A 27,353-nucleotide genomic window follows, 5' to 3' on the forward strand; every position below is an offset into this window, starting at 1 on the left:
CTGTGACATGAATGCTGTTATTTAAAGCAACAGAGGACTTAGTGACAATTAATTGTAAATGATAGTAGGACTAATTAATCTTTTATATGATTCCATATGTTTAGTAAAGAAGTAAGAGAGACTGCAGATTAAAAAAAAAAAAGCCTTCTGAGGTATTGTGTGAAATCTCCGTTTAAGTCCGGATTTCCACGGGATATACATATATATATATCTCCAGTATCATACTAGTTGTTTGACCTAGGACAAATTACTTAGCTCCTCTGTACCTTATTTTCCATAGATGTAAAATGAGGATACCAGTACTATGAATTTCATAGAGTTATGAGTATTAAATGAGTTATATATGTGAAGTGCTTAAAACAATGCCTGGCACAGTAAATGTTCCTCAAGTATTAGAGTGAAAACCTTCAGTTTTCCAAACATGTTTAGATGAATACAGACATTCATTGACTCAGTGTTGTAGCAGTTTGAACTTCCATAGGAGAATTCAAAAAATCAGGAAATACAATGAAATTCATTAATTCGATTAATGTTTATTGAGTGCCTAGAATGTGCCAGGCACTGTTAGATTTTAAATATTACACATTTAAATGTTATTCAAAGCACTTAAGGCTTGGTCCAGGCAAAAAGCTGCTGAACTCAGACAGAAAAATGCTCACACAGTTGAGCTTTTGACAATCATGCTGTGCTAAGTTGACGACATTGGAGACCTGGGGGCCTCAAACTCAGGGATAGTTTCCCTATCAAAATATTTACTGATATCTCAAGCTACATGGAATAGAAGGCTAAAGAGCTATACTAGAACATTGGACAAGGAAGAGAGGAATTTTCCAGTCTCCCAGTGTTTATGAGATAAAGACCACTATGGAGAGGAGATCAATAATTGTAAGTCTTATAAGCAATAGTTCCTATTGCTACTCTTTAAGCTTGCTGATCCTTTCAGATATTGGTGCTTTTTAAAATCTCTACAAGTTCCATTTCTTTCTTTCTTTTTTTTTTTTTTTTTTTTTTTTTTGCGTACGCGGGCCTCTCACTGCTGTGGCCTCTCCCGTTGCGGAGCACAGGCTCCGGATGTGCAGGCTCAGTGGCCATGGCTCACGGGCCTAGCCGTTCTGCGGCATGTGGGATCTTCCCGGACCGGGGCACAAACCCAGGTCCCCTGCAACGGCAGGCAGACTCTCAACCACTGCTTCACCAGGGAAGCCCCATTTATTTCTTTTTATTATGTTGTATTTTTCTGTTCATTATGTTTATGCTTTCTTTTAAATCCTTGAGCAGCATATCCATAATAATTATTTTAAGGTCCTTGTCTCCAAACCCCATAATTTCTGTTCTTTCTGAATCTGTTTCTACTGACTGATTATTTTCCTGGTTTTGGATTACATTTTCCTGCTTCTTTACATATCTATTAATTTTTGATTGGATGCCAGACATTATGAAGTTTACATTGCATGTTAGAGTTTGTTGTCTCCCTTTAAAAATCATTAGAACCATACAGTCCAGAAATTCCACCTCTGGGTAAGTTCCACAAAGAATTGAAAGCAGCAACTCCAACAGATATTTGTACACCCATGTTCATCATAGCATTATTCACAATAACCAAAAGGTGAAAACAAGTGACCTGGACAGATGAATAGATAAACAAATGGTAGTCTACATACAATGGAATATTGTTCAGCACTAAATAGGAAGGAAATTCTGACAAATGCTATAACGTGGATGAACCTTGAGGATGTTATGCTAAATGAAATAGGCCAGACATAAAAGGACAAATGTTGTATGATTCCACTTATATGAGGTACCTAGAATAGTCAAATTCATAGAGACAGAAAGTGGAAAGGTGGTTGCCAGGGACTGAGTGGAGGGGGAAATGGAGAGTTGGTGTTTAATGGGTGCAGAGATTCAGTTTGTGAAGATGAAGAAAGTTCTGGAGATGGACTGTGTTGGTGGTTGCACAACAATGTGAACGCTCTTAATGCCACTGAACTGTACACTTAAAAATTATTAAAAAGGTAAATTTCTTTTTTTTTGCGGTACGCGGGCCTCTCACTGCTGTGGCCTCTCCCGTTGAGGAGCACAGGCTCTGGACGCGCAGGCTCAGCGGCCATGGCTCACGGGCCCAGCTGCTCCACGGCATGTGGGATCCTCCCAGACCGGGACACGAACCCGTGTCTCCTGCATCGGCAGGCGGACTCTCAACCACTGCGCCATCAGGGAAGCCCAGTAAATTTCATTTTACATGTATTTTACCATAATAAAATATTTCCCCCTGGCCAACAGTTCAAAGTACTTTTATATCACCTGGATTCTTTCAAGGCTTATTTTGAAGCTTTGTATGGGTGTATCACCGCCTGGAAGAGTGTGATCTTGGCTTGAAAGCTTGAGCTAATCTTGAAGTACTCCAGGCCTGGTTCAGTCCTTTTATTAAGGCATTATCCTTGTAGGATCTCTACTGGCTGCCTCAGGTGTTCAGTGAGGATTCCATTATAGCTGGCCAGGACATGAACGTCTCCTAGCTCTGTGTGAGCTCTGGGAATTACTCAGCTTACAGCTTCCTACTTGTTCTTTGCCTGGCTTGATTCTGCCAGGAACAAACTCAGGAGGACCCGTTATGGAGATTTCTAGAGCTTTTTCTCTGTGCAGCTTCTGGCTTTCTAGGCTTCTGCTACCCAAATCCCAGCTCCCTCTGCCTCCTTGAACTCAAATCTCTGTGTCCTCATCTGAGAGCCTGCTGTGGTCTGTTTGGGTGCCTCCTCCCCTGCACTGGGGCCTCCAGTTAGAAAGTCAGGGCCATATAGGCCTCACCTGATGTATTTCCTTTTTCCCAGGGATCACGGGTCTGCCCTGCCTGTTGTCCAAGGTCTGAGAACATTTTTTCATATATTCTGTCTAGTTTGATAGTTTTTACAGTGAGTCCAATAAGTCAGTCCAGTCCTAGAAACTGCATCACGGCCAGAAGAGGAAACTCAGTATAGTTTTAATGTGTGTTTCTTTTAATACGAGTGCACTCGAAGTTTGGGGCTTCTCATTGTCGTGGCTTCTCTTGTTGCAGAGCACGGGCTCTAGGCGCGCGGGCTTCAGTAGTTGTGGCTCACGGGCTCTAGAGTGCAAGCTCAGTAGCTGTGGCGCATGGGCTTGGTTGCTCCGCGGCATGTGGGATCTTCCCGGGCTAGGGTATGAACCTATGTCCCCTGCACTGGCAGGTGGACTCCTAAACTTGCACCACCAGGGAAGCCCTCTCATCCTTTAAGAATGGGAGTTTTTAATTGCAGTTATTCTGTCCCTGTTCCACTGTTGTAAATTGAGTATGTGCTAGGGGTAAGGAAAGGGGAGCAGATAACCTGTTTTTTAGTTCATAGTTTGTTGGACCCAAAGGAATCCCATCCAGACCTGCCGGAGACGACTGTCCATCATCCAGAGATCCTGGACTTTGTGCCGAATGTAGGAATTAGACTGGACTCTGGGTTCTCTCTTGGGGAAGAAGTAAACCTATTTCATGCATGGGACAGATGGGAAGAACCGTGGCAGAGAATGCTAGATTTCTCTAACGCATTCTGCCTTCTTTCATGTAGCCAGCTTTATTACGTTTCTCAGCCTCCCTTGCAGTTAAATGTGGTCCTATGATTAAGTTCTCTCCAAAGGAAGGTAAGCAGAAGTTTGTATGCATCTCACAGTTCTAGCCCATAAAACCTTCCACGAACATTTCTCCATGGCCAGAGTGACTTTGAAAACCATATGTTGAAGATGACAGAGCTAGTGTCAGTCTGGGTCCCTGAATGACTGCATTTGAATACAGAAAACTTCTATTTTGTTTGGGCCATTACATGTTGGGCCTATCTATGTTAGCACTTTAGCCTCCTCTGACTAGTACATTTGGTCCTTCCTATTATGACACAAAACCCCAAAGTCACAAAGGAAAAGATTGACATAGTTCACTATATAAAAATGTAAGACTTCTCTATGGGAAAAATAAGATAAAAAAAGTTAAAATAGACATCAAGAAAATGTTTGCACAAGCACTATTTACAACAGCCAAGACAGCCAACCTAAACGTCCATAGACAGATGAATAGATAAAGAAGATGTGGTACATATAGACAATGGATTACTACTCAGCCATAAAAAAGAATGAAATAATGCCATTTGCAGCAACATGGATGGATCTAGAGATTATCATACTAAGTGAAGTAAGCCAGAGAAAGGTAAATATCATACGATAACGCTTATATGTAGAATCTAAAAATGATATAAATGAACTTATATACAAAACAGAAATAAACTCATAGACATAGAAAACACACTTATGGTTACCAAAGGGGAAAGGGAGGGAGGAATAAATTAGGAGTTGGGGATTAACATATACACCCTACTATATATAAAACTGGTAAACAACAAGAACCTACTGTATAGCACAGGGAACTATACTCAATATTTTGTAATAACCTATAAGGGAAAAGAATCTGAAAAACGAATGTGTGTATATACACACACACACACACACATACACACACACACACACATATATAAACTGAATCACTTTGCTGTACACTTGAAACTAACACAACATTGTAAATCAACTATACTTCAGTTAAAATAAAGAAAATGTTTGCACAATATTTAGTAGGCAAGAGATTAAGATCTATTCTAAAGAGGGAGCTCATACACATTAATAAGAAAAAGATTAAAAATAGAAAAAGGATATGAACTAATAATTCATACAGAATGCAAATGGGTCATATACATATAAAAATGTTCACTCTCAGGACTTCCCTGGTGGCGCAGTGGTTAAGAATCCGCCTGCCAATGCAGGGGACACGGGTTCGAGCCCTGGTCTGGGAAGATCCCACATGCCGCAGAGCAACTAAGCCCGTGCACCACAACTACTGAGCCTGCGCTCTAGAGCCCGTGAGCCACAACTACTGAGCTTGCGTGCCACATCTACTGAAGCCCACAAGCCTAGAGCCCGTGCTCCACAGCAGGAGAAGCCCCTGCAATGGGGAGCCCGCGCACTGCAACAAAGAGTAGCCCCCCTCGCTGCAACTAGAGAAAAGCCCGCACCCAGCAACGAAGACCCAGTGCAGCCATAAATATATAAATTTATTTTAAAAAGTTCACTCTCACTAGTAATCAGAAAAATATAAATTTTCTTAAAGCAAAAGAAATATATTAATACCTTTCCTTTCTTTTAGTTATTTTTGACTATCTAGAATAGTATTTTTAGAGTGTACAAAGTGACAATCTGGTTTTCCCTTGTCAATTAATCTTTAAAATTTTCCCTAAAGGGAAAATGAGCTGGAAAAGGGGAAAAAAACCCTCAGAACCAGCTTTAGATAAACAGCCATACAATTAAGATGCCAGCACCTATTAAACCCTAAAATACAGAAATGACAAAGGATGGTATGTGTCCCGCATTAAGCAAAATGGTCTCTTTCAGACAGACAAAAGCTCTCGTGAGAGTTTCTTCCCTTTCTGTTTAAGGCACTTCTCAAATGAACAACCTTGTTCACGTCAAGTTCCCTGAAAGTGGCCATTGTGATTTCAAATTGTCCCTGGTGAAAAACTGCGCTGGTGAGCTATACATACTTCTTAATTTACAGTGAGAAAACATGAAGAAAGCAGGTATTTGACTAAGAAGAAGCAAGATTTTAGATAGAAAAGACCCCACAAAAACTGCCATGGTCCACAGGATGGTGCTTGTACAAACCTGGTACTTGGCCAAAGGCCAATTTTCACTAACAGGAGCCAAACAGATCTTGATTCTGAGCAAAGTAAGCCTCAAGGACACAGAGATAATTCTTGGTCTCTCTTGTCCCCATCTTGGTCAATTTGGATTCTATTTCACAGAGTCTACACTGCTCCCAGACCTTACCACCAATTCCCAACACTTCCTCTCTATTGAAATGGGCAAACTCCTGGTTTCAGCTGCTGTTCTCAATATAGCTCACTGAAATATTGCAGGAATACCTGTTGACTATTTGCAGTTCTTTAATCTGTCAGATGCTTGTTGCTTCTGCTTCCTTTTACAGAATGGCTTGAGACCATGCTAGTTTTGTAACTGTTGGTGGTTCCACCACCTGGTTTTGTTGTAAATGTCCATGGGTTTCAGCTTTGCAATCCTAGTTGCTCTGTTGTTGTTTTTTTTTTTTCAGTTATACATACATCTATCTATCTACACATATTCTTTTTCAGATTCTTTTCCATTATTGTAGGATACTACAAGATATTGAGTATAGTTGCCTGTGCGATACAGTAGGTCCTTGTTGTTTACCTATTTTATACATAGTAGTGTGTATCTGTTAATCTGAAACTTTTGATTTCTCTCTCCCCTGCCCCCACCACCATCCCCTTTTGGTAAGTTTGTTTTTGTGTCTGTGAGTCTATTTCTGTTTTGTAAATAAGATCATTTATATCATTTTTAAGATTCTACATATAGGTGATATCATATGATACTTGTCTTTGGTTTACTGCACTTAATACGATAATCTCTAGGTCCCTCCATGTTGCTGCAAATGGCATAATTTCATTCTTTTTTATGGGTAATCATTCCAGTGACTGTAACTACCACACCTTCTTTATCCATTCATCTGTCGATGGACACTGGGTTGCTTCCATGTCTTGGCTATTGTAAATAGTGCTGCTGTGAACATTGGGGTACACGTATATTTTTTAATTAGAGTTTTCTCCAGATACATGCCCAGGAGTGGGATTGCAGGATCATATGATGCTCTGCGTGTTTTTTAGGAGGGATTTGGGGAGATACAAAAACTATAGCACTATCGTCACTAGCTTCTCTTGTGTCCTTTCTTGAGAGCAAGGGAAACCTTCACAAAGATATCCTGACAGACTGCCCTACATATATCCTTCGCTAGAATTATAACATGTGCCCATGCATAAATAAACCCAGGGACAAGGATGGTGTTAGACCATGATCAGCATGAAGATTCACTTCCTGGAATTAGAACAGACAGAAATTCACTGGTGGTCCCATGGTTAGGACTCCATGCTTCCACTGCAGGGGGCCTGGGTTCGATCCCTGGTCGGGGAACTAAGATCCCCCAAGCTATGTGGTGTGGCAAAAAACAAACAAAACAAAACAAACAGACAAGGAAGAGCACATAGGCACATAAGTGGTGAGAAACTGAATCTGAATGGGGCTCTGCCTGAAAGAAGCAAGGCAGCAGCAGTGGACAAGGCGACAGATTTGAGTATAAAACTAAGAGTGTTAAGAGCACCATTTTCCCAAATTGACAGCAATTCATAGAAATATATTTTACATCATTACTCTGCATACACATACACACATATTCATGTAACAAACAAGTTTCACGAGACAATACTTACTATACAAGAAAATGAAACCTAGTAAATCCCAACCATAATTTTATTAATATTTAAATACAATATACAAAAAGTGCCTAAGAACGTACAAAAACAAAATTTCGTAACGATTGTACTTAATGTGATGGGTGTGCTTGTCTGTTCATGAGTTCGTTCCAGTCAGGCACACATGAAGATAAGGCAACACGCATGTCAGGTGCACTGTTGAGCTGATTTCTTTTCTTTGTTTTTAATCGTGTCAAGAGCGAAAATCCTAGTTCACACAATAGGTAGATGTGAATGGTAATAATAGCGATATACTCTTTCTACTTAGCAGTGGAAATTCATCTTTAATCTTAATCCAAAGTGCTGATAAACTTAATGTCCTATAATAATTCCTCAGTGTGAATGACGAACTGAGCTGCAGTAATTCATTCTCTTCTTCAGGCACCAAGTGTAACTCAATTATTGATTCTGGGGTTTGATAAGCAAATGGATCTTTCATCCAAACAGCTTCCTTTAACAATGCAAATTTCTCTTCTGGAAAGTAACGATTGAAGATTTGAGACAAAGAAGTGAGATGTACTAATATCTCTAATTTTATTTCTCTTAAGCAGTCTTCATGAATAACGTTCTCTTCAATGTGTTGCAACAGCATTGGGAACATGTAGTAGCTGGGGCGATTACTTTTAAGTCTTACCTGCCATAACAATAATGCCTTTTGGAATCCTTGAACGTGTTCAAGATATTGAAATATATCATTGTTTTTCCCTTGTAGCTTCGAATTTAATTCATTTTAAATGCCAAAAATGTCACTTAAATACGCCAATTTTGTTACCCAAATGTCATCTTCAAAAATATTTGCCAAATGCGATTGCTTTTCAATGAGAAAAATGTAAATCTCATTCCTGAGTTCGTATACTCTGCTCAATACTTTTCCTTGAGACAACCAACGAACTTCTGTATGAAACAATAAGTGGGTATGGTTCACTCCAATCTCTGACACAATATTTCAAGAAGTCGGCTCTTCGATGAGCTTCCTTTAATAAAATTAACAATTTTCACTGCATGTTTCAATACCTCCATTAGGCTCGGTGGAATTTCTTTGGATACCAAAGCTTCTCAGTGAATAAAACAATGATTCCAAAGACAGTTGTTATGGGTGGCTTCTAACAATTTTTCAATAACTGCTATGTTTCCCAGTCATATTTGCTGCTCCATCACTTGAAATTCCTTTACAATTTTTCCAGCTTAATTTCTGTTGACCAACAATGCACTTTTCTAATTCAGTGAATCAATCTAATCCAGTTATATGTGAATTTAAATTTAAACAACACAACAGATCTTCTATAAAATCATCTTGCCACACATACCTGACATATACCAAGAGTGTGGGACAACTTGCAATATCAGTGCTCTCATCAAGTTGGCTTGCAAAATCTATACCAGACTGTAGCCGTGTCATAAGCATTGCTTCTAAATGTTTTGCAATAGTACATATTCGATGAGATATTGTATTATCACTAAGAGGTATAGTTCTTAATTTATCAGCTGATTTATCATCAAAGATGGTACGTACCATATCCATACATGCTGGGAGAATAATTTTTTCAGCAGCTGTGTGAGCCATTTTTTCTTTTGCCACTCGATACACCACTAAATATGATGATATTAAGGCTCTCTCATTCATAGTTGTGGAACGACTAAGAAATTGGGGTGATAACTCTAGGCTATTTCTTTCTGTTTGAAAACGGTCTTCCTCATCTTCTTCCTCTTCCTCCTCCGCTTTCACTATCACTGCGCCTTCCATCTCCTGGGTAGCCTGGGGAGACAAATCTGTAGCATTGCCTGATTCAGCAGTCATTGTTCGGGTTCAAAGAACTGGCTCACTTGATCCAAACAGGGTCTGTCTGCAGGACTTTCCTTTTTGTCCTAGATGTTTTATGAGATCAGTTTTTGCTGTCCTGCAGGGTAGAAAAATTTAATGGCAGTATTAAAAGGTTAACACAGTGTTGCTATGCTGCTTACACCTCATCCATGAAGACAAGTCACTAAATCCAATGACGTGACACAGTAAATGCGGAATAACTGCCATTCATGTTAGCTGTGTACCAGGCAGATTCGGTACATTACATACACAGCTCATTTAAGTCTCATGGAAGCCTAATGAAGTACACAATTATTATTCCTATTTTAAAAGCTGAGAAAGATTAAATAATGTGTCTAACAACATAGTGTAGTGGATCCAGTACTCAAACCCAAGTCTGAAGTCCAGGGTCCTAACTGTGCTGCTACACTGCCGTCTAGATACTCTTAAAAAGTGATCACCAAAGTACGGTGTACAAGACCATCCATTGGGGCACAGGGGAAAACAATTAAAACTTGTATTTATTTTTTAAAAACACTGAAACCCATTTAAGCTTTCCTGATAGCCACCTTATAGCATTTATATTCTGTCATCATTTGTGTTGCCGTTCTTATTTTCATCTTCCAACTATTTTATTTTCTTTGCTCATTTCCCTTCATTTTTAGTGATATATTGTCTGAAAATCTCATTCTTTCTCAGGTATTTTAAGATCAAGGAAAAGGAATCTTGGTTTTTGACATCTCATCAAAGATTAAAGGTGGGGTATGGGGAATAACACATTCCTAGAGGCCTTCCCTACCACTGGCAGTATGAATCAAAATGAAGTGACTCCAAGGGAGTCTTTGCCTGCTGATATAATGGCACAAGGAACTGAAGTGGCCTGGTGGCATTTTCAGTTTCCAGTTCAGTGGAACACTCAAGGTATCTCCTAGAAGAAATGCCCTTCTTGAGAATCAGGATCATACCCAACAGACTCTAGACTGGGGAGACAGGAAGCACGAATTCCACACATAGGTTGCTGGTTATGATGGTTAATAGGGGCCACTCCTCTTTTGACTCCTTGGTTCCTGTATCCATGTAGTCTTTCTGTTGGAGACACAATACCATATATATGTTATTGGTTCAATGCATATACTGTATCTTGGAGGACAGCTCCCCAGCTTCACAAGGTGCTGTATCTTGTATCAGCAATTTAGCTGAGTCTTCAACGTGCCATTCCACAGTTCCATCGTGCTAGTTGTTTCTGGCTGATGAGTAAACGCTGTGAATTCTGTGGTTACAAGCTCATTGTCACACCTCCTAGACTATAAAATGGGTTCCTTGGTTTAAGGTATATCCAGTGGATAAGGCATCCTATAAGCCCTCAGATGACGGTGCAGATGGAGGCAAAGCAGTCAGGGAAGACAAACCCATATTCAGAGCATGTATCGATTCTGGTGTGATAGTTCCCTTCTTTTGTATCTATCCATGCCTAGTGCAATGGTGGGCATGTGGGAAGGAGTAGTGAAGTGTTCAATCCCTTGGGAATAGTGGCTCCTACATGTTCTTTAAAGCAATATAGTTTAAGTTAAAAATCATAGATTTTGTGAGTTCGTTGTTTCCACCTGCATCATCTGAATAACGGTTGAAAGAAAATTGTGCTCAAGAGCAAAACAGTAGCTACTGTTTCTTACCATCCTTTGTTAGGGATTCGTGCCTATTGGTGGGACATGGACTCTTAAATGGGTGCCTCCTGAGGACCTCTCGCTGGAGAAAACTGCCCGAGTCGGGCAAAACTTAGACACAGATGCACCACTGTCATAGTTTGCTCACCTCTGCTGTAGAAATGCAACACTCTGCTGAGAGCTACAACCTGTGGGGCAACTCAGGAAAGAACCTCAAACTTATAGCTATCCTAGAACATTAGAAGAGCTTGAAATGGTGCCCAATTCTTGAGCTTGTTTTACAGAACAGCAGGTAAAGGAACAACTTGTTTAAAAAACCCTCTGCTGGGCTTCCCTGGTGGCGCAGTGGTTGAGAGTCCGCCTGCCGATGCAGGGGACGCGGGTTCGTGCCCCGGTCCGGGAAGATCCCACATGCTGCGGAGCGGCTGGGCCCGTAAGCCATGGCCGCTGAGGCTGCGCATCCGGAGCCTGTGCTCTGCAACGGGAGAGGCCACAACAGTGAGAGGCCTGCGTACCGCAAAAAAAATAATAATAATAAAATAAAATAAAAAACCCTCTGCCTTCACTGAACAAGCTCGCTTAAATTAATTTTTTCAAGTTACACACCCTCCAAGCTTCATGTAGCCTAGATAATATACCACGAGATTCCTCAACTACCCCTATAGATAACACCTCTGTCATATGAGTGGCTACAGTAACAGGGACTAAAGCTGTTTTTCAGAAACTTGGAGTCAGCTCTTGTCCAGTTCAAGCTGGCTAAGACTGGTTGGGACCACTGATCCTAAAACTCAGCCTGTGCAGGTGTCTGACGAATGAACTTTTGACATCAGAGGGCCAAAAACTCGAAACTCAGATCATGCTAAGTGCCTGCATTTTTGAACATGCATCCCATTAAGAAGCCTGTAACTCAGATATGCCTTTGCAGAACACTGATTACCTCACCTTTCCCCAACCTCCTATCACCTTACCCCACACTTAAGACCAACCTGCTTCTTTATCCAATAAAAATCTCAAGTCCCTCACCTTCAGGGAGGTGGATCTGAGATTTGTTTTCCTACCTCCTCACTTGGCTTCCGTGTTAATAAACTCTGCTGCAAACCTCAGTCTCTCAGTGTTTGGCTTGCTGCCCATTGGGCAAACGAACCTGGTTCATAACAAGTTGTTAATGACAAGCAGGAAGTAATGTGTCATCTGTTGTCCCAGGGATTGCAACAGGAACAATGGACATCACCAGGAGGTATAGTTCTGTTCAACACAAAAAAAAACTTTCTAACTGGAGCTGTCCAACAAGTAATTGACCAAGCAGTGCATTTTTTTTTTTTTAAGCAGTGCATTTCCTATCCGTGATGCTGACTCCATTGTGACAGAGATACTATAGACTAGAGAGATTGTGTCATAGTAGGAAGTTGCTGTAGGTTCATGAGATACTCAAGGAGAGAAAGGGAAGGCATATCAGAATCTCCCAGAGGCTTATGTAATTTGAAAAAGCATGGAGAATGTCACACTTGATTTTTCTTATATTTAACTGTAAATGTCAAATATCATTAAAGGGTAAATATCTGATTTGTGAGCTTAAACAAAGGAGTAGTACCTAAAGTCCCTTCCAATCACTGTTTTGATTCTTTAGTCGACTTGCCAGTCCCTGGCGGACCTAGTCCCACCACAAGACATCACATTCTCTAAGGATGCAGGAGGTCCTAATGCCCTAGGGGCTTCTGTGCTAGCCCTGGGCCTGCCTGTCCACGTGCACCGTGCTTTACCCATCCCTCCTTCTGCAGAGTCCCGTCTTTCCACCAGGAACACAGCTCTTTCCCAGTCTCTCTTCCACTCCAACTTGCTCAATGCCCCCACCTTCCCCCAAGAACCGTATTATGTTTCGATCCTATGATTTTCTGAGGTTCTCATATAACCGAAGCGCCTTCAACCCTGGCTGTAATCAGCGTATTTTGTACCCCTGTGCTAGTTCCCGAACGGCTGACTCATGGAGGTCGGACCACTAGGTTGGACATTTCGTCCTCATCCCCGACACGCACCCCCGCGGAAGAGCCACCACCCCGTGGGGAGTCTCGAAGGTTGGCTGCAGCCAGGGAAGGGAGAGCGGGGCCGCCTTCCCAAGTCCGGGGCTGTCGCGGTCACTACCGATGTACTGGCTACAGAGCGGCCAGCGGGGGTCAGCAGGGAGGGTGAGACCGGCAGAAGGACGTGGATGGAAAAGCCTCACAAACAAGGCTTAGCGACTGACACCCGCTTATCCGGGGCCCGCATCCGGGGCCCTCATCCGGGGCCCGCCCTGCCCCCAGCCATCGGACTCCGCCTCCGGAAGTACCACAGAGAAGCGCCGGCCTCCGAGCAGCCTAGAGCGACCCCCGAAAGGCTGTGGTGGCCCCGTGAGCCAGGGTGTCCGCTACCGGACGGCCGACCGGCCCGCCCCTCCGCTTGGTGAGTCCCCGGAAGGCGTTCTGGGGTCGCGGTGGGTTGGCTCCTTGTTTAGCCTCCCGGGGAGGAGGAGTCTCTCGTCCCCGGCTGACTGCGGTTCCCGTCCCCAGGGGCGCGCGGGGCCGGGGTGCGAGGGCCCGTGTCTCTTCAGTCAGGGTTCGCCCCGACACCCCGCGGACGGAGGGCCCCGCCGTCAGGACCCGGTGACCGTGCCCTGCTGTGAGCTGGGTTTCTGGGGCCCGCTTCGCCCTTTTGGGACCGTGTCTTGACCTAGCAGGGAAGTGGGAGGAGGGCAGCGCCGGGCGAGGCCTTCTGAGGGCCGGGCGCGAGGGCCCTTTCTGAGGGTGTGGAAAGGGGACGGAGCGCTGCCGCGTCCTTGGGTGTGAAGGACAACCAGTCAGACCTGTTAGAGTCGCAGCCCTTCCCTGGCTTACTGTCAGGATTGTGGGAAGGGCCTTGCCACCTAGTCTGAGTTATCGAAGGGTCTGACCCCCCAGAGTGGAACTTGGTTATCAGTTGAGGCCATTCAGTAATTCAGAGGGGGCTGACAGTGTTTACCAAAAAATTCGTAGGGGCCTGCTTTTAAAAAATTACGAGTATCGGAACTAGTGTGTTTCTCTGGGTGCATACCTGAACCTTGAAAGAAGTTTGTAAATGTCAAGTATTTTCAATTTACACAGAAAATTTTAGGCTCTTAAATTGTGTTTCCTTGATTAAAAAAAATTCCACAAATTCTGGATTAGTGGAGTTCAAATAAACTGCATACTTGGACCATATGACTTGGTTCTTAAATATCTGAACGTGAATAATGTCCATTTTTCTTCCTGCTGTTTATTTTAGGTGGTTAATCATCATTAACTATTTTCATTGTGTCTACAGTGTGCAAGATACTTTGCTAAGTCCTGAGAATGTAAAATGATGGGTTGTTTTAACTTGTTACAATAATTTCTCCTAATCTCACCCTGCAGTGATGGTCATCGTTCTCCAGAACAGGGATGGAGGAAATATCGGCCCAGGAAGCAGCAGGATCTCCAAGGGTCCAGTTTCAGCCTTTGGAGACCCACTCTGAGGGTCTGTCCCGAGAGCCTCAGTTCGTGCAGGACACCGACATGGAACAGGGACTCACTGGGGGTAAGGCAGAGAGACCACTTCCATCCAGGAGAATGGGAGTGCAGAGGGGCTCCTGGGCCTGGTATGAGAGAGGCCAGGGATTTCAATGAGAGATTGCTCCCTAGAGGGAGATCTTGAAGGGGAGGCACAGACGCACCTCAGTCCAGGCCTGATCTCGGCCCCTCTGTTGAGGTCAGCCTGTCCTTTAATAGGCCGAGTGGTCTTCGCTCACTCTGCTCTGGCTGTTTCTCCTTCATGCAACTTTCACTTCATCGCAGTTACCACATTCAGAATAATTTCTAAGAAATGCTGCTTTTGCCGCACCTTACCGCCCGTGCCTTGCTTTCACTTCCTCTTAGATTTAGGGCCTGTCCCTCCCCCTGTTCCCTTAACTTAGTTTCTTCCCTCCTTGACCTTTTGTGCTTTGCCAGCTGCCATTCTGTTGCAACTGCAGTGTTCGTGACTAATCTAATTTTGATCAAGAAAACAACCATCTAATTCCTTGGTTGAGCCCAATGTATACATATCACATATTGACCGTAAAATAACAATGTATACATATCACATGTTGACCACAAAATAACATTTTTATGTATTATAGAGAGAGGTTGATCTCTCTTGTACTGCCTTTGTCTTGTATGAAGTTTGTATGAGATCACTTGTGCCGACTGCAGTGCCTGAAATAACTTGTGTGTCAGGAACACCAGCTGAGTGCCATGGTGCGTAGAGTGCTGTGGAGCATTGTGAGAGTGTGGAAAGGAGTATGAGGAAACAGATGACCACTCCTTATTCTAGAGGGCCTTACACACTGGTTGCAGAGACAGTGCCCAGTCTCAAAAGAAAGGCTTAATGAAGTTTACAGAACAGTGTCTGGGAGAGGGTCAAAAGTCTACTAAATAACTGTGGCTCTGGATGAGCCACTGCAAATCTTTATGCTTTGCTTTGCCCATTTGCAAAACAGGTAACAGTGCTTACCCTTCTGTTAGAGGTATGTCATGTCATGGAATAATGTACAATATGAGATTTCATAATAAAATCCTGTATCACGGGTCTAAGCATGTGTAAGGAGGGCATGCAGGTGCTGAGAAGGTGCAGAACATGGTCAATACCCGATAAACGTTCGTTGGTTTTACCGTAATGTTGATGTGAGTAAGGGTCCCACTGACTCTCTCTTGCGTAAGGGAGCCCTGGGGAAGGGCTGCTCTCACTCTTGGCTCCTTTCTCCTCCCTCAGCTCCACCTGTCCCCCAGGTGCCTGCTCTTCCCCACGAGGGAAGCCCAGGAGACCAGGCAGCTGCGCTCCTAACAGCCAGGTACCAGGTGAGCTGAGGAACCCTCTGCTTTTCCTCAGGGACTATTGCTGCTGATTGAGTGTGGTCCTTTCCTCATCCCATCCATAAACCTTTCCTGAATTTTTTTTTTTTTAATAGCAGACCCCAGGTTGGGTGCTGATCATCTTCAGAGACCTGGACTTCACAGAAACCACCTTTCCATCTCCCCAATACCACCAGCAAACACTTCCTTTATCCTTGGTGCTGTCATGGGCGCTTATTAGATGTTAAAGGGTTGTGGAACCTATTCCCTAGATTCTACTCTGTTCTCCCTCCTTTCCACCATAAATGCACCCTGCAGACCCTCTGTATCATCTCCTTCATTCTCTGGCCATGATGCTGTGGTGGCCTCCTTCCCCAGAGCAGCCAGGCTGTGTTATTTCAGGAGTTTGTGACATTCGAGGATGTGGCTGTGCACCTTACTCGAGAGGAATGGGGATGCCTGGACCCTGTTCAGAGGGCTCTCTACAGAGAAGTGATGTTAGAGAATTATGGGAACCTGGTCTCACTGGGTAAGGATTGCCTTTCTTATTATTCAGTTTACCGCTTAGGATTTCTTTACTTCCTTGTTTTTGAGTAGGTGTGAGGTCTCTGAGTGTGGCTCAGATCCCTGGTCGTAGAACCTCCGATTCCTCCTTCTTTAAGGTCGTCTCCTCTGGGAGTGGGTTTCCTTCGGGGGTTTCAGGAGGAGACATTCTACTCCTTAACCTCAGTTAATGTTTCTTGCTTTTGTGGGGCATCTGTTCCCTGTTGGAAAAGGGAAACTTGCTGGTGCTTTGCAAGTTCTCACTTTCCCTATCTTTTCCTTTTTTATGAGAAAGACTCTAGGGCCTCCCAACCCACAACCAGACACTTTCCTACCTGGTAATTCAGTGCCCCTGTATCTGAGAGTTTCCCATTTTTCTCAGAAGAAGAAATGCCTTTTTTTTTTAAGATAGGCTAACGTCTTTGTTGAATAATCCCTCACCTCTTAAGATCCCTAAATTCATCTGCAAGTAGGCAGAATTTGAGAGACTTGATTTCAAGGCATGACTCACTGCGAGTACATTTCAGTGAGTCACCCAGAAGGTAATGCTGCGTAACCTCACCCGAGCTGCAGAAGTCTCAGACTTAGACCGAGTCTCTCCTTTGTCATTTGGATGGTGCAGTTGGCAGCTGAGATTAGACAACCTGTGGTGTTGTAGAGAAGGATCGGTGGGAGTTGTCGGCATCCCCCTCGGTGTGAGCATTGCTCCTCTTTCTTTTTTTGCCTGTCTCTGCTGCTCTTTTCTTTGTTATGTATGTATGTACTTAATCATACTTTTTCTTTTCTCTTTCTCTCCCTCTCTCTCTTTTTTTTTTTTTAAACTCTTTTTTGCTTTGCCTGTGCTGGTGGCATCCAGGGTGTTGTTTTGTCTCCTTGATTACACTCAGGATTAAAGAGGTCTTCTTATCTGTGGGGAGGCAGCCTGCCCACTGGGAAGGTTTTTAGTATGTTTTCCATTCCTGGCTCTTTGATCTTCGTAGGCATACTTCTCCGCCTTCCCACCACCCGGATTCATAGTGTGAATTCCTGCCCGGCCCTGAGTCATACCCAGGCAAGTGCTTTCTCTGGAGAAACACTTGCAGTCCTTTCAGCAGGAATCTCCAAGAGATGGCCCAGGTATCGGCTTCCCATCGATAGTGCTCGTCCCCGCTCGGAAACTCCTTTTCCACGGTTATGAGATATTACACTTGATTGATGGAGTAGATGCTTCTCAGGATGCCACCACTATGTAAAATTGCAGCTCCTCAGATGACCTTTGATAAATTTCAAAGGGCCAAGGAAGCCCTCCGTTGCAACCAGAATTTTGAACCCTGAATTCTGAGCTCAATCAGAAGCCATGGTTGGTGGTCATCGACTTGTGTTCTCAGAAACCACAAAGTTCGACTCCAGCTCTTCGGTTATGATCTTTTCATGTTATTTTAGACTGTGGAACATACACTGTGTGCCCCTCCTTTTCTGTAGTGAACATGACCTGCCCCTTCTGTTGCCTAAATCTCCTGAGACCCCTGGGCCTTTCTAACGTTCTAGTCTTTTGCTTCCTTTAAATCCCTGTGGCCCCCTCCAGGGTCCTGCCTTTGTCCCGTTTATTCTTTGTGGGGCTGTACAGATTGATGCGTTTATATGACCTTTCCTGGTCAAGTGTTCCTTAGCCTTTCCTCAATGGAATGGAAAGGCTGTCTTTCCTTCAGGCTGTCAAATTGAATGTATATTCAACAACTTGTAAATTGTAAAGTGATATGTAATTGTAAATTACTGTTAATATCTAATAATTACATAATTTCCAACAGTTAACCTGTCTACTTTTTGGAGTAAAGAAACTTCTTAGTAGTTCAATCAGCCTAACAGCACAGCATACTGTTAGACTGAATTTTATCCCATTTCCTCTGTCATCTCTGCACATACACAGGACACGTATGCACAGTCACACATGCTGGGCACAATTACGTAAAAGAAGCCCTCCTACTCAACTTGTTTTTGTGACCAAGTCAGCAGCCTCTCCTTCGTAATTATTTTTTACAATCTTTAGGAAGTAATTTTCATATTTGGGGGTTCAGCAAACTCCACTTGAAATTGAAGTTTATACACTTAGTTAACTTAGCTTAATGTTTTGTGTTGTAAAATAAGGACTTTATAATTCAGTCTCTGATTTAGCAGCCCTGTTTTCCAGTTCATACCTTTTTCCCATGATAGTAGCTCTGAGTTGTATTTGTCACAGATATCAGAACTTTGGTCTTTTGGTTAAGTGCTTCCACTACACAATAATAAATATACAGAGTATGAACAGAGTAAAAGAATAAAAAAGTAGGTAAAAATTTTCATTACCACATCTAAAAAGAAGCATATACTGTTGCCAGTGAGTGAATTACTGGCTTGGGGGTCATACCCAAAGGGAAGTCGTCTGTGACTTAGTGCTGGAGATTAATAAGACTGGGAAAAAAGCTTGGATTACAATTCACATGGGGCAGTGTGGCAGGTGCCCTGTTAGGTGACAGCATTAGAAAGCTGCTTCCCAGAACTCTACTGGATGGTGAGTGAGCTGATAAATCAGGAATGTTTGGCACATACGCCTTGCTTTTTGAAGTTGATGTCGTGAGGGCAAAAATGATTTTGTATAGAATGTCTTTCACTACCACAGTTGTTCACTACTACTTAACATATCTCATTTAATCCTTACCATAACCCTGTGAGCAGGTATTATTCTGTTTTATATCCGAGGCTAAGAGGAGTTAAGTGATCCATCCAGGGACAAAGCTAGGCTATGGACTCTGATCTGACTCTGGAGCCCACGCTTTTTCACTGTTTTGTGCCTTAGGACAGTTAGTCCAACCACATATAGTGTTTTTTTATATTTTTATGGCTCTGTACTATGATGGTAATTTAAAATGGACAGACAGGCATGAGGTTATACAGTTTGGGAGCAGAAAGGGCATGCGTTCAAGAAAAAGTAAAATTGTTAGAGGATACATTCCATTATAATAGGTATCTACACAGGAACAATATAGCTAAGGAGAGATTTTATTTGTGTGTTTATTAAGGACCAGGAAGAAAAGCATGCAGCTTTTAGATGGCTAAAATCTTAGCACAGCACTGGTATAGGCAACAAACAATGAGGTAAATTTTAAATGTTATTTTTAAAGATCAGATTAAGTTAAAAATAAATCTAATTAGAAAACTGTCAAGGTTTCAATTTTAAAAATCAAAATGTTTTAATAAAAAATTAATTTTAGATAGGAAAAATTTCAAATTTCGATAGGAAAAATGCATATTTTGAAAGCGTAGATTTTTGACTTAAATCTAGGAAAAAGGCATTCAGGCCAGTGGTGAGAAAACCTGCTTTAATGCTTTCTGTGACCCTTAGTATAGATTGGAAAGAATGTTAACTGTGGGTTCCATTTACCATCTGTGACTGAGCAGATATTTAAACCGATTATAATGACATTTCCATCTATAAAACAAAAAATAATGTCTGCTTCCTGGGTTGTGTCAAGGCTTAAATCAGGTTATGTGCGTAAGCACCTGGCTTGTGCTGGTTACTTACCAGCACATGTTCTTTCCGAAGGGGCAGCAAGTGGGAGCTATGGACCAGATTTCTTAATACAGACAAAGATTTCAGGAGAGTGTTCAAATTGTTTGTCCATAATGGAATTTTCTCAGATTGACCGTTGCTCAGGCTGTGCCTATTACGAAGAGATTTTCATTCCTTTGACACTAAATGTTCTCTCAGGTCCCTTTTAATTAAACGTCATGATTCTAAATCTGTTGGATCCTGTCTCTCCGTGTATTGTTCTAATTACTGTTTCTCTGTTCTTTTTATTATTTTCACCTTTTGCTCCATTGTCACTATGTTGGTCTTCTGTTCTCTTTCTGTACATATTTAGAGGAAGGGATGGATTTCATTCACAATCATCATTTTTTACTAGTAGATTATTTAAAAGCTGGTTTCTGAAATAAGGCTGTCTGTTTGAGCCCCAGCTTCACCAGTTATCATGACCTTGGGCAACGTTCTTAACCTCTCTGAATCTTAGTTTTCCCATTTGTAAAATTGGTACAGTAATAATTCCTATCTCATGAAGCTATGGTGAGTATTAAGTGAGTAAAAGCTTATAAAACTCTTGGTGTGGTACTTTGCACCTACCAAATGTTTAGTGAATCTTAGCTTAATATTTTGATAATACAAGTGACTTTAAGTCTGTATCTTGAATCCCTTTCTCTCTTCTAAACTGCAGTCTTGTGTATCTCTAACTGCCTGCTAGGCATTCTCTATACCTTCCTACATTACCTTAAACATGTGTCTAAAATCAAACCCCTAATCCAACAAGAAGATGATCTTTTTTGTTGTGTGTAAGTGATTTAAGTGTAGATATAGAGTAACCAAAATTAATTTCAATTTTCAAATACCTAGAAACACCTTAATAAATATCTGTCAAAAGTTGCGAATTATGTTATCAGAATTCTGAGCAGAGTAGTTGCTGTGTCATGTCATACTAACTTTTTTTAAACTTGCAAAACTATTTCATTTGACATGGAGGACCTTAACTAAAATGTGTCCAAAAAGAGAATTGACTCTATGCCCAACAGGAATTCAGAAACACAGTAAATGCCTTTTTTATATCTGTTCTGATCTCCCTGCTCTTAAGCTGTCATGTGGAATCCCATAGGACAACTATTGGTTTATCATACTTTTCAGGCCCAGAGCCCTTTTTAAAACATTGATTATCTGTTGACACTTGGGCACAAAATTGGCACTCAATGAGTAGCTTTTAAATAAATGAATGAAAAGAAGTGCAAGATACAAGGTACATGGTCCCTGCTATCAAAGAGTTTATAAATCAGGTAGGGATGATAATACCTGAAAACAATTTAAAAAAATCTGTAAACTTCATTATATAGAGACATGTCAGGATAAGAAGAACACATAATACAGTTTGTAGACATTCAGTAAGTGCAGAGAAAGGCTTTTGGAGATGAGGGGCTTGAGCTAGACCTTGTATGTGTGCTACTAGAAGCTTTATGGGCTGAATACGTGTAAAAACTGCCCCTTTGATACTGTAATAGTTCTGCCCCACCTCAGAAGCAGACTGCCTCTTGCTTTTGCTTTAAAAGAGATGAGATAAAAAAAAATAAAATAAAAAAATAAAAGAGGTGAGATCCTAGCAGTCCATTATGCAAGCCAGAGAAAGACCATTTTGTGTGAAAATGCACTTTTATTGCATCTTCCTCACTGTATCATATTAGTGTAAGTTATTTATATCTGTCTCTGCAGTTAGAGTGTAAGGTCCTTGAGGGGATGGACCTTATCTGCTTGGGCTCTTTATCTCCTACATACTTTGCATATAGGAGGCACTCCATAAATGTTTGTTGAATAAACAAGAGTATAAGCTCCTAAGGGGTAAGGATGTGTCATATTATTTGTTTCCTCATGTGCCCTGAAATGAATTGTTTCTTGAGATTGGTCCTTGGAATATTTTTTCAGCCTTCACTGATTCTATTGCTACAGTTTAGCTCACCGCACAACAGGTGCTTGAGAATTCACCTTTCTCCAGTCCAGCAGAGTTATATTTTGATGACCTCCATTTTGACCAGGTCTAATACTTGTAGGCCAGGTCTAATACAAAGAGTAATCTGTAGGCAACAGATGAGGAGTGATAATGATAATTTCTGTGAAGACAGGTACACACTCACGCCACATTCCCTGAGTGTGTGTAAATGAATACTTATGCGCCCAAAAGTCATCAACTTGCCCCTTAGCATACCTCTTTCTAGAGCACAAATATGAACTCCTTGTAGAAGGTCTTTGGCCTTCTCACTCTCCAGGCCTTCCTAATGTCTTCTAAGAATTTACTTTCTTTCTCCATTAGCCATTATTAAGAGAAAAAGTGGCTGGTGTAGTATCTGGGGATAAATTGCCACATCCCATTTCCTTCTCTGTGAGCAGGATTTCCAATTTCCAAGCCTGATGGGATCTCCCAGCTGGAACAAGATCTACAGGTCTTTGATCTGGAAACTAAGAATAGAGAAGTCTTAAGAGATGACTGCTCAGGTGAGTAAGGCAGAATCAATCAGATAAATTAGTAGGGAAGTAAAGTCTAGTTGTTGAGCCAAGCTGTAGTTGCTTTGGCAGTCAATGAAGAGCTCTGTCTGTATCCCAGAACGGAGAGCTCTTTCCTTTTCCGTTCAGTTTTGATGAACTCTTACTTTGTCCCTTATCCATAAGTTGTACTAGGTCCCTATTCAAGTTGCTTATCTATGATTCTGTTGAACTAGTTCCCTGTTATCTCCATTGAAACACCTTAATTAGTTATCTTCTTACTCTGCTGAACCTGCCCTCTATTTCTCCCACACCTAGGACCACTTGGATCCTACCTCACTGCTCCTATTCATGCCCTTGCATCTGCTGTTGAGATTTTGTTCCTGTGTTTCAGAGTAAATAAACTTCTCTTACCCTGGTAGATTGTAGATTATTTAGTTTTCTCTTCTCTAAGTTTTGTTTTTCTAAGCACAGGGTACAGATTACATTTGCATTTTCTATTTATATATTGAATCAGATGGAGAGACCAGAGAAGAAAACAAGCTGTTGATTCCTAAGCAGAAAATTCCAGAAGAAGTACATTCATACAAAGTGAGAGTAGGAAGACTCAAAAAGGATATTGCCCAAGTTCCTGAGACTAGAGAAGTGTATAAGACTGAGGACAGATTAGAAAGGCTTCAGGAAATCTTAAGGAAATTTCTCTTCCTGGAGAGAGAGTTTAGGCAAATAACAATCAGTAAGAAAACCTTCACCAGTGAGAAGAACAGTGAATGTAATGAACCTGAAAAAAGCTTCAGTCTGGACTCAACTCTTGATGCAGATCAGAGAGTTCTTAGAATACAGAATGTTGATGACATTGATAAGTATGACATGAGCCTCAACCAGAATTCAGCTGGTAAACATGAGCAAATAAATCTAACACAGGATTTTCAGAGTAATGAGTATAAGGAAAGTTTAATGGAACTCTCCCACCTTAATAAATGGGAGAGCATTCCTGCCACTGAGAAATCCTATAAATGTGATGCATGTGAGAAAATCTTCCATCAGAGCTCAGCCCTTTCTAGACATCAGAGAATTCATACTAGGGAGAAACCCTACAAATGTAAAGAATGTGAAAAATCTTTCAGTCAGAGTTCAAGTCTTAGTCGACATAAAAGAATACACACTAGAGAAAAACCCTATAAATGTGAAGCATCTGATAAATCCTGTGAGGCGTCTGACAAATCCTGTAGTCAGAGCTCAGACATAATTCAGCATAAGAGGATTCACACTAGAGCAAAATCTTATAAATGTAGCAGTTGTGAAAGAGTCTTCAGTCGTAGTGTACACCTCACTCAACATCAGAGAGTTCACAGAGAGATGCCTTGTAAGTGTACTGTGTGTGGCAGTGACTTCTGTCATACCTCACACTTAGCTGAACATCAGAAGGTCCATTGTGAAGAGAAGTCCTATGAATACAACGAATGTGGGTTGACCTTTATTAAGCATCAAGGAATTCGTCTCAGAGAAAAGCCCTATACATGTAATGAATGTGGAAAAGACTTCAGATTGAATTCCCATCTTATTCAGCATCAAAGAATTCACACAGGAGAGAAACCACATGAATGTAATGAATGTGGAAAAGCTTTCAGTCAAACCTCATGCCTTATTCAGCATCACAAAATTCATAGGAAAGAGAAATCCTATGAGTGTAATGATTATCAGGATAATTTCAACCATAGCTCAGATCTTGTCCTGCAACAGGAAGTCCTCACCAGAGAAAAAGCCTTTGATTGTGATGTGTGGGAAAAGAACCTCAGTCAGAGAGCACACCTGGTCCACCATCAAGGAATTCATACCAAAGAGAAACCTTGTGAATGTAATGAACGTGGGGAGACATTTAGTCAAGTTCAGGCCTCATTCAGCATCTGAGAGTTCACACCAGTTCATGTGTGTCCTGAATGTGGTAAAGGATTTGGTCCCAGCTCAACCTTTATTCATCATTGGGGAATTCACACCAGAGAGAAGCCTTCTGAATGTGACGAACGTTGGAAAGCTATTAGTCCGTGTTAAACTCTTTACACCTGTGAACCCATATCAATGAGAAAACCTACAAATACATTGAAGGTGGTAGATGCTTCATGCTATTTTCATACCTTAGTCACCATTGGAGAATTCATACTGGAATAAAATTCTATAAATGTGATGCATGTGAGAATATCTTCCATCAGAGCTCAGCCCTTTCTAGACATCAGAGAATTCATACTAGAGAGAAACTCTACATATGTAAAGAATGTGGAAAATCTTTCAGTCAGAATTCAAGTCGTAGTCGACATAAAAGAATACACGCTAGAGAGAAACCCTATAAACGTGAAAAAGCCTTCAGTCAAAGAAACTACATGGTGAGCATCAAATTCATTTCATGCCGAATACCTATGAATGTAATAAATGTGTATGTGTGGGAGGATTCAGCCATATGCCAACCCTCATTCAGCAAAGAATTCATACCCAAGAGAAGTCATTTGGGTATATAGTAAATGACAAGTCTAGGAGTTCAAGTCTTTTTTCATCATCAGAATATCCACACCAGACAGGAATTTGATATAATGCAAGTGGAAACATTTAGCACCGTATTTCAGGCTTTATTCAACATCAAAATATTGAAGGGAAAATTATTATTTGCATATGAAATCGTTAATATATAGTCCCAGTCTTTTTCATTGCAGAAGAATCTAGTCAGAGGAGTGACTTGGTGAATGCAGTTCTGTTTTCTCGTGGCATTCTTTTATTTAATAGGTGTTATAAGTAGGTATGTATGCTTTATTTATGGAACTCATTTAAGCTATTTTTATTTTTATTTTTATTTTTTTTGTGGTACGCGGGCCTCTCACTGTTGTGGCCTCTCCCGTTGTGGAGCACAGGCTCCGGACGCACAGGCTCAGCAGCCATGGCTCATGGGCCCAGCCGCTCTGCGGCATGTGGGATCTTCCCGGACTGGGGCACGAACCCGTATCCCCTGCATCGGCAGGCGGACTCTCAACCACTGTGCCACCAGGGAAGCCCCTAAGCTATTTTTATTTTAATGTGGCCTATAAACATTTTTATTTTTCCTGAAGTTGGTTCTTATTGTTCACAGCTTCCCTAAGATAAATTGATACACCAATGTTAAAACATGTCAACTTCTGGAAAGTTTCTCATTTAGCTTTTTGTACTGTTCTCAGTCAAAGTTCTCTCCAAAACAGACTCTTAGGCCTGCTGTTTTCTGAGGACCCTATTTCTTTCCAGCCGTAACATTTGGATTCCTGTTGATTTCTCCATTCTCTTAAGCACCTTCAATGATGGTTTCCTAGTTTTAAGCTTTACACCAGCAGGTATGCCACCCCTACTTGCTTTTTTGGTGTCTTCTGTCCTAATGCAAATTATCTTCCTTTAAAAGAAATGGATTTACACACCCTGTCCATCCATGAGTATGAAGGATTCTGTTTCCCCTGAGTTTGTGGCAGGCAGCTAAACATTTTCAAGTGACACCCAAATTCTTAGCTGTGTTAGCATTCACAGCCTTCTAAAAGAGATGAAAAAGACCTTAGGAAGCCAACAAGACTGGTGGTAGCCTAGCTATATTCAGCGCCTATTCTGCATGTCTAAGTTCAGAATTATTTTATATATGTCCATTGAAGGCCAGCAGAATGCTCAAGTCTGCTTTTGATAGGGTAAAACGTAAAGAACATATACTAAAATCAGAGATGTTCGTAAGGGAATGCTGCCTTCCATCAAAGGTATTGCTGTTCTTGTGTAATATCTTTATAGTATATTTCAAGAATGGCAGATATGCCTGTAAAATCTAACCATTACAGTTTTTCATTACCCGTTTTTAATTGTTTACACATCATCATATTTTTTGTATTTTACTAGAGTCTACAGGCCATATAAAATAACATTTTTTTTGATTGATGAAACTGAGCACAGATGTTGGCTCCAGAGTTCAGTGTCACTGTCATAACACCTAGCAAGAGTTCATGATTCTTTAGATGATGTCAAAGCATTCTATTGCATTTTTCCATCTTAAGCGTCAACATATTTTGTGAATAAGACAGTGTTATTTAAAATTCTAGTCGTCGTTCCGGCGATTGAGGCTTTTCATAATTCATATGTTAAAATATTCTCTAGGGATCCTTAACAAATAAATAAAAATTCATTGCTTACTCTGTAAGCCTCTTATGGCTAATAACCTCTAGGGTAGTTCTACCACAGTATTTTACCTCTTAGCCATCAGCAAGCATAGGATCTCATCAGGGCACGGTAGGGACCTAAATGAATGATCTAAATGTAAAAGCATATGAAAAATGCATGTTTTCGTTTTCCTGTCTATGACCATATATACCCTATGGATAGAGAACACGGGTAATCACCTCCAGTGATTATGAAACAGAGGATTAAGTAATCTCTAAATAGCAGAAAATGTAAAAATCACATGTATGCATTTGGTTTAGGAATGTGCTTTTGTACTTCCACTTGAATAAAGGTGTGTTTGGTACTCTGAGAATCTGTTTCAAATAAAATCTGAAGTCCTCAGCCAGAAGCATTTGGGAATCTTAGAATCACCTTCCTGGCTGCAACTCAGTTCCTTCTAGAAACCTGCTTCACAGCGGGAATAAATCACTCTCCTTCGTACAGGTACAAAGCTTGCTCTTCCACAGACCTCTGCAATAAAGTCAGTGTTTACAATTTAAAGGGTTATTCGGTTGGGATGCTGTTGGCACATTAAGGGTAAATAGTTTGAGGTTTCAGTAGAGCTGGGCAGAATGTGTTTTTTAAATAAATAAAACACATTTTAAAAAATGAGAAACCAAAATAATCCTTGAGGGCAAGTAACTTGTCTCTTTAAACTTGCTGATATTTAATTGGTCCAGTATAGTTTGTGTTCTTAGTCTTTTTAGCCTTGAAGACAGGGGAGGGAAGAGAAGAAATCTAATAGTTGGAACACCTAATTTTATCTATCTGTCCACCTACCTACGTACACATGTATATATATATGCACATATTCAAACAGTCCTCACAACAACTCTGCAAGGGAACCAGCTCCGTTTTACAGAGGAA

General features: G+C 41.4%; 2 protein-coding genes and 1 long non-coding RNA gene across 9 annotated transcripts in view; 2 read left to right on the forward strand and 1 right to left on the reverse strand.

Annotated features, from left to right (window-relative positions):
* Window positions 1-7,243: 7,243 nt before the first annotated feature.
* On the reverse strand, window positions 7,244-13,663 carry LOC109549217 (uncharacterized). Of its 3 annotated transcripts, none has more exons than XR_002175440.3 (3): window positions 13,174-13,663; window positions 10,149-10,269; window positions 7,244-9,280 (listed from the first exon to the last, which is right to left on the reverse strand). It is a non-coding gene; the product is annotated as an uncharacterized lncRNA (long non-coding RNA). The 3 variants fall into 3 exon arrangements; XR_002175441.3 differs by having other exon boundaries at window positions 12,881-13,663; XR_002175439.3 differs by having other exon boundaries at window positions 10,149-13,663.
* On the forward strand, window positions 13,165-26,799 carry ZNF655 (zinc finger protein 655). 5 transcript variants are annotated; one of them, XM_019930631.3, is made up of 5 exons: window positions 13,165-13,286; window positions 14,252-14,414; window positions 15,627-15,712; window positions 16,109-16,235; window positions 17,230-18,040. In XM_019930631.3, exons 2-5 carry the CDS (start codon window positions 14,279-14,281, stop codon window positions 17,424-17,426), a joined length of 546 nt encoding a protein of 181 aa, XP_019786190.1. In that variant the 5' UTR covers window positions 13,165-13,286; window positions 14,252-14,278; the 3' UTR covers window positions 17,427-18,040. The 5 variants fall into 5 exon arrangements, with proteins under 5 accessions (XP_019786190.1, XP_004320677.2, XP_019786188.1 ...); XM_004320629.4 differs by lacking the exons at window positions 15,627-15,712; window positions 16,109-16,235; window positions 17,230-18,040 and adding exons at window positions 22,185-22,289; window positions 22,795-26,799; XM_019930628.3 differs by lacking the exons at window positions 13,165-13,286; window positions 14,252-14,414; window positions 17,230-18,040 and adding exons at window positions 22,185-22,289; window positions 22,795-26,799 and having other exon boundaries at window positions 15,826-16,235.
* Window positions 14,279-27,353, forward strand: part of TMEM225B (transmembrane protein 225B) — a 44,616-nt gene continuing 31,541 nt past the window's right edge. The window contains exon 1 of the mRNA XM_073791923.1: window positions 14,279-14,414. The gene's annotated coding sequence lies outside the window, so the exon portion shown is untranslated. The remainder of the gene's footprint in view (window positions 14,415-27,353) is intronic.

Source organism: Tursiops truncatus, chromosome 15, assembly GCF_011762595.2.
Source record: "Tursiops truncatus isolate mTurTru1 chromosome 15, mTurTru1.mat.Y, whole genome shotgun sequence".
NCBI lineage: Eukaryota > Metazoa > Chordata > Mammalia > Artiodactyla > Delphinidae > Tursiops > Tursiops truncatus.